The following is an 8079-nucleotide window of genomic DNA, read 5'->3' as shown; positions in this document are numbered from 1 at the left end:
ATATATATATATAATTTCTTCTTAGTCTACAGAAAAAAGAAAGATAAATGACAAAAAAGAAATTTATTTATTTCTTTTTTTCACAATGATATAATCAAAATGTTATATACACAATAGTAAAATACTATTTTTGATGTATAATTTTAAAACATATAATCTAAATGAGAACATATAGGTCGACATGCAAATCGATAAGTACAGATGGTTTTGCAATATAGTAAAGTTGTTACATTATATAAATTAGTTGTAAGAACATATACATTTTGTAAGAATTATCATAAACCAGCTAAGAATTGTTTGTTCGGAAAATGTACGATAAGTACGAACTGATAAGCGCAATGTTCTTGCAATATAATAACTTTGTCACACGAACACCCACTTTTGCTGATTTATATCTATCCGTTAAATTTATCCCCAGGGGTCAAGAAATTTTTTTCTATGAATATTTCTATAAATATTTCTATAAATATATCCTGATAGTAAATATTTTAGGTTTTAGAAGCTACAAAGAACAATATTAAAGATATTAATTGCATTCAGAAAGCCATTTAATGAGCACTTAATGATCCCTTTTACGACTGGTTTGTACTTTTAGAACACGTACTCTAATGAAGAACTAAAGGCGAAAACCAATCATATTAAATAATCGTTGAGTGTTCTCTGAGTGGCTATATTTTCTGAACGCAATTATTATATAAATATTCATAAAAAAAAATAATGTTAAATAAATTCAAAATATAATAATTACGCAGACTATAAAGACAAGTAATATAATAGATTATATTTGGCTGGGAACTAATTTGCTGATATCTGAACTAATAATTCTAAACAATAATTCTTAGGCCCAATTTCACAACTCATGGTTAACTCTTAACTGAGGTTCAACTTGTTCATTATCTTTTTTCAATTCTAGAATTGGAAAGAAAGAGATGAGAAACAACCTTGGTTAAGACTTAACTATGAGTTATAAAACTGAACCTTAGTGAGAGTTCCGAGTATGAGCTGTTGACTAATAATTAATAGGATCCTGATCTACCAATTTTATCTTGATTTAAAAGAAGTTATATTATCAATATTTTAGTCCAATTTGAGCAATTTTCTATATATAGTGTAAGTTAGGCGTACACATGTGATATTATGTATCTCTTGTGATATTATATATCTCACACAAACTTCATATAATTACTAAATATTCTTAGTTTAGATATTATTTAGTTAGGTTAAATATTATTTTAAGAAAATTGAAGATTAGGTAAGTCGAAACATTTGTATTTTGTTATGATTTGACAATAAATCATTTTCACTTATGATCCATTAATGTCTGTCTTTTCCATAGGTCTATTATTTTTATTTAAAAGAAGTTGATTAGAAAATTAAATATGGTTCGTATGAGGTAATAATATTAGTCCATTTTTAAAATTCATATTTCAATAATCAATTTATATCATCGTATCAAAAATTGTCAGCAAACTATGCAACTTTTCTTGACAAAATAATATATGTTTTACATACAAATGATTGACAGATTGTTGCCAAAATCTTAATGCAATAAAGATATTTACCTTTAATTCCATATGTCTGAAATTACAGTGTTCATTAAGGCAATTTCCCTGCTGCCAGTATGTACACATAGTTTCACAACCCAGAGCTGATGGTTCATGTCTATATGGGCAAAAGTCACCCTATGAAAACAAAAATAACAAAATATAAATAATTCAATAACTCATTCAAATGATTTGTAAGAACAACACGCAATTTGCAGTGCCAAATCAATTGTCGATACTGCAGGCGTGATTACATTAAATATTTTAGAAATTTATTCTATGACTTATAAAGATATCATAGAATATTTTTAATTACTCAATCTTATTAAAATAAATATAAAATAAATATATGTAAGTCAAAGCCAAAAAAATCTTAAAACTATAAAATAATAACAATCATGCAATTCGATAGATACTAAATATTCTCTTTCACATTGTAATATGTTCAAAGTATTCAGATGATGAATGAAGTTATAACAAAAAAAATATATCATATATAAATAATTAATTGGACGAAGAAGCCCATTTGTAACTTTGGCAGGAATCCTAATAAATGGATTGACTTGGAACTTTTATGAGAAATTCTTGTCAACATGGCATCAAGATGGCCGACCTAACCTCAGCGAGAGACGCCGAATTTTCGAGCAATATGGAACGACGACGCATATTTTCGGATGTTCTTGAAACAATGTCAGATGGTATCGTTAGATGCTATCAGCACAAAAGAAAAGCCCTGCTTACCTTTTTACAAGTGGAGTAGTAGAAGAAATAGCAATCCAGATTTTTATGGTTGTGCTCCATTTGTAAGAACTTGTAGAACGACGAGTGATCGTGCTCCTTACTGAAAACAGAAATCAGAAATTTTTCTAAACTCCATACTCCCTGTCGATCGAAGGCGAATCGAGCAGGCAGACGATCTTTTTGCGAAATTTCGATTACGAATGAGAGGAGAGGAGCGGTTTACCATTTTGTCCGGAACATGATTGTGCGATATGTGATAACCAGCACGCGCTCGTGAGATAATCAAGACGAAATTCCGACGCGAGACAGTCAGTGCTACGATCAAACTGACGAAGCCCGTTCAAATCGACATCCTAACGCGAGAGCAACAACAAACCCGTCCCCCCTTTCTACCCGCTCCGTTTTTTCTGTACGTTTACCGTGCCATCGTCATGTATACGTACACACTTGGCCGCAATGACCTCCTTGATCACCTCTTCTGTTTTCCCTGTTTTTTCAATCGCCTTTACCGCGTACACGAAATCTGCTCGAATACGCGTTGCTCGATTCTTTCCTTGTCCTCAACAATCCTCGACGATATCGCTATCGGCTATCTTGTCGATATGCAGTGGTACCCCGTCAACACACGTCTATCCCGTAGCGTTGCTTCGCAGGGACTAACACTGCGACTGCAACGACCACTCATCGCAACGCCAATGACGCTGCACCGCAGAGACACACTGTGGAGGGGGCTGCAGTTTATGCGATGGAGGTATTGCAGCCAATAGTTGCATTCAACAGAAAAAATAGATTGGTTTAGATTTAGATTTAGATTTAGATCTGGAGGAACTACGGGCAAGACCAATCATATTCAAGAATTTCATACACTTGTAAAGTTGTTTTTTCTGCTGAACGCAATCAGCGTCGCCGAACGCCGTTATGGCGGCTTGTTCGAAGATGCAGTTGATACACTTTGGATTTTATTCCGGCACGCGCACTGCGTTTCCGAAAATATTACTTATTTCTCTCCGAATGACAATTTAAATTAAATATAATTGAATGGTCATATATAACATATTCTTAATATATATACACAATAATTAAATATAAATTTCAAAAATAGAATAAATCATACATGGATTTTCTGAGAGACTTGCATAGAACGCGTTAGGACGCATCCTTTGTCGCCACATGGTAACAAGCCTATCAAAAGAGACATCTCTCAAAAGAGATGTCTCTTAAAAGAGAAGCCTCTCAAAATACGGCCTTAGACTTTTTGTTGCTATGTCTCAAACGAGCAGTTATACGTCCCTGTTATACATGGTAAATCAATGAAACTTTTCATACTGCTTCTTTTTGTAAACTAATTGATTTATGAGAAATATATATACATATATAGAATTTGAGGAAATTGTACGAACAAAAAAATAGTATATTATGTGTACATGTGTATTTAATATTTATTAATGATTAAATATAAATTATAATATGAGGTTGTAAGGCAAATATAATTTGTTAAAAATTACTTGAAAGAATTACATTTTATTCCAAATTGCATTTAAAAGTAATGCAAAAAAATTAGAGACGATTTCCTATCTAAATTAAAAATTATTTCAATAAAAAAGAATATAATATTTTTTAAATTTATACTCTAGAAATATATGGAAAAGTATTATAAAATAATGATAAAAATTTCAATTTTTTTGTATAAGTATTTTATGAATTCAAGAATATTTATAAATAAATAAATAAAATATTTGTTACGAACTAATTGATGAATTTTTATAAAACTTTGCACAAATCATTTTTAATACTTACATTGAGAAACAAATGCTATTGATTCAATTAAAATCTATATTACGAGCTAACTACACTATATTACGAGCTCATTAACATAAGTAAATATCAATAAAAATATATATGAATTAATCACTTATATTAGTGACAGCGTAATGGACTTTAATTGAATCAACAGCATTTTTTTCTTAATGTAATAAAATACTTAACAACAAAATTTAGATTTTTGTTTATATCAAAATAATAATTGCAAATAAAATAATCTATAAAAATATGTTGCTCAATAAAAACAGAATTTTTAATGAACACAACTAAAATATAAATTTTATGCTCTTACAACCTCCCCATATAGCATAGAATTTGCAGTAATATAGCTGCAATAACGCTACAACATTGCTACAATATGCAATATTTTTGCAATGTTGCAGCATTGTTGTTGTAACGTGTATGCTGCAGAGGTCCTTAAGAAATATAATAAAATAAATATATACACAACTTTCTGATATTCATTTTATATATGTAGAGATTTATTTAATGAAACCAACCTCTCCAAATTTGAAAATTGTTCCTCGAGATATAGTGCTCACTGATTTTGAAAATGTCACGTCGTTTAGAGAGAAGGTCGTTCAATTTTCTTTCAAAAAATGAAACAGCATCTGCCTTCAATGGAAAGTCCGCCCCCTGCTCAGCATGGAATGGCTTTCCTGGACCTACTTATACTTATTCAGCAAGCTAAAAAAATAGGACATGTTGAAGACACTTTTATTGTCATCCAGCGATACACAGCAAAAAAATAGGTCAAAAGAAATGAAATATTTCTCTCTCTTTTGATCTTTTTTTGCCATGTATCGCTGGATGACTATAAAAGAGTGTCTTCAACTTGTCTTATTCTTTTGGCCTGCCGAAACAGGTGCAAGTAATCCAGGAAAATCACCCCCTGCTGAGCAGGACGGCTTTCCATTGAAAGAGAATATGCGAAATAGGTAGATGCCGAGCTTTCGCAACTATTAGGAATACTTAAGAAGACAACCTTGAACGCGTTTCTCTCTAAATGACGTTTAAAAATTGATGGACACAAAAAGCTCGGTCTTATTTCAAAATTTATTTAAAATATATTTTAAATAAAGAAAAAAAGTTATTTAGTATTTATTATTTTAAATAACTTCTTCTGACCCCTATTTCTTATTTAATATTTTAAATGTTGTATCAGTTTTTTTATCGATTTTAAATAATGTTTTGGAATGATTTTATGATTTTATATGTTTTATATGTTTTATTTTAAATAAATATCAGTTGATGATACAGAATTCAATCGCAAGGATTCAAAAACGGGCAATTTTTGCGGTTTCACTCTTTCTGCTGGGAGTAAACACATAAAACTACTGACTTTTTTAAATTGAATATTTTTTAGGTGCGTCCAAAAATAAAAAAAATAAAAAAAGTATAAAAAAACCCGTATTTTATTGTATTCGCTAAGTTGTAATTTCAGCACTCTTAGAATTTTTTTTCATTGAAATTCATCCCGTAAAAAAAAATGTTTGTAATGTGCTTTAATAATTTAATAATTTTGTTGCTTTAGATAAAATAAAACAAGTCCAATCAATTTAAAAAGAATTTCAAATGGCGGAGCATAATTTCATATTGACAATGTAATAAATAATTAATTTTTTTTATAAAAAATTATGTGTAAACACAAATGTATAATAAATAAGCATTGCAAATTTCAGAAAAGTAAACAAAGTACTTAAACTACTTTTTCATACAAAAACATTTTTTAAAGATAGATTTCGCTTGAATAAATTGAAAAAATCGATTTTTTTTGTATTTTTTAAATTTTACATTTCAAGAATATTCAAATATTATGCGATATTCAAAACTGACAAAGTTGCAAAATCTTAAAGCAGTCACATATAGACAGATAGTAAATATTTTTTTTTATCTACTAAATGATCATAAATCATAGTCATAAATCAGAAAAGCGACCTCTTGCTGAGCAGGAGCGATTTTCCATTGAAAGCGGATTTGCGAAGTGTATTGACAGATGCAGTTTCATTTTTGTAACTTAGAAATATTTAAGAAAATCGGACCTTGAACGCATTTTTTTCTAAACGATGCGATTTTCAAAATCGGTGAGCATCATATTTCGAGAAATAATAGAGTTCAAATTTAAAGAGATTGATTTCGTTAAACAAATTTCTGTCGGGAATGAACTTATAAAACTATTGACCTTTTTAAATTAAACATTTTTTAGGCGCATCCAAAAATAAAAAAGAAATTAAAAAACTCGTACTTTATTGTATTTACTAAACTTTAACTTTAGCAATTTTTTAAATTTTTTTATCGAGATTCATCTTGTAGAAAAATATTTTTTATAACGCTTTTTGGTTTTTTATTTTAAATAAAATAAGATATCATAGACACTAATTTAATAAAATTTTCTGAAAATAAAATAATTAATCTTTTAATAAAAAGAATCATAATCATAAATAATAAACACAAACGTATAATAAACCCTTGCAAATTTTTATAAAATTGACGAAGAACTTAAAAAAAGTATTTAATATTATCCAATTTTCGATCCAATTCAGGTGAAACTCCTTAATGCACGTATAAAAAATGGATAATTTACAATATATTTTATATTTTACACAAGATAAATTATAAAATATCTCGTAAACTATTGATTTTTCGATATCTCTACCTTAATAATTTTATATACAGAATCACTAAAGAAATCATATGAAAAAAGGTTTTATAATCCTATTTTTAAAAATTGCTTTGACTTTCGTATTACTATAAAAAAAATTGATTTTTTATAGTCAATATTTTTTCTTATTTGTGCTTATATTCTATATTTTTCAAGATATTTAATTTGATGTGAAAGTTACAATTGGACACCTGTGTGTGTGTGTGTGTGTGTGTGTGTGTGTGTGTGTGTGTGTGTGTGTGTGTGTGCGTGTGTGCGTGTGTGTGCGTGTGTGTATTTCGAGGATATCGTGCGAATAAGAGTATAGAAAAAATTAAATTTTCTTTGTATAACTTTATTGAGAAAGTGATATTCATCTCCTTTACATTAAAAAGATGAAACTACATTTTGGCCATCGCTTCTTTTAATTAACACGAAAAAGCTAAAATATAATTATTAAAATTTCACTATATATATTCGTAATTTATCGTTGAAATAATAACACAGTGTCTCCTTTAATACACACACACACACACGCGCGCGCGCGCGCGCGCGCGCACACACGCACGCACACGCACGCACACGCACGCACGCACACACACACACACACACACACACACACACACACACACATATGTATATGTATATATTCTCACTCTAAAGAATGAAAGCTTACTCTTAAAGATTAAAAATTAGCTATTCTTTATCAGTACTAACTTAGTTTTCATTTTTTAGAATAAGATTCCACTCCAAAGAATTAGGTGTGTATATATATTGCCAAGTTTTTGTATTATATAACTCATTTGTCCACATATCATATTAATAAATCCTGATTACATAATAACATTTTCTTTTAATATTGCTACTGAAATATACATTTGTTAAAATAATATATTTCAAAATACGCCACATTTACTATATTTGAAACGAAGCTATAATTATAATTCATACGTGTTACATTGAACAAATTATCGTAGCCTCAATGTTATTTATTCTATGTAAATTATCTAATAATGTTTCACAACAAAAGTTGCGGAAAGATAGGAAACGTAGCAAGCGTACGTCAATTCATCTATGCTCTCCACTTAAATGAATGTAGAACAATTGCACAACCCACTCTTGGGAGTCTTAGCACTTTGATATTGAAATGACAATCTTCAAATATACTGTTCAAATATATTTCTGTTAATATATAAAATAGGTTCATTTCGTAAATTATGGCTGCATCGTTATTTCGGACAATGTATTACATGACCGTTGATATACGATATGAATTTACGAAATGGGACCATCACTCATGCACTAAATGGCATGATTGTTCTCCCTTCTTTT

The 8079-nt window shown here is 29.3% G+C and overlaps 1 protein-coding gene across 1 annotated transcript in view; it reads right to left on the bottom strand.

The window, feature by feature from the left end:
- Positions 1–2557, bottom strand: part of LOC108693965 (zinc finger CCCH domain-containing protein 11A-like) — a 16401-nt gene extending 13844 nt beyond the window's left edge. Inside the window, exons 1-3 of the mRNA XM_018203203.1 lie at positions 2509–2557; positions 2286–2385; positions 1563–1682 (exon numbers count right to left, since the gene is read on the bottom strand). Coding sequence (XP_018058692.1) covers positions 1563–1682; positions 2286–2385; positions 2509–2525 — 237 coding nt within the window. The 5' untranslated portion in view covers positions 2526–2557. The remainder of the gene's footprint in view (positions 1–1562; positions 1683–2285; positions 2386–2508) is intronic.
- Positions 2558–8079: the final 5522 nt, after the last annotated feature.

The sequence above is a fragment of the Atta colombica genome, unplaced genomic scaffold (genome assembly GCF_001594045.1).
Source record: "Atta colombica isolate Treedump-2 unplaced genomic scaffold, Acol1.0 scaffold111, whole genome shotgun sequence".
Taxonomy (NCBI): Eukaryota; Metazoa; Arthropoda; class Insecta; order Hymenoptera; family Formicidae; genus Atta; species Atta colombica.
The sequence above is the reverse complement of the archived record's forward strand: the minus strand, read 5'-3'. Positions and strand labels throughout refer to the sequence as shown.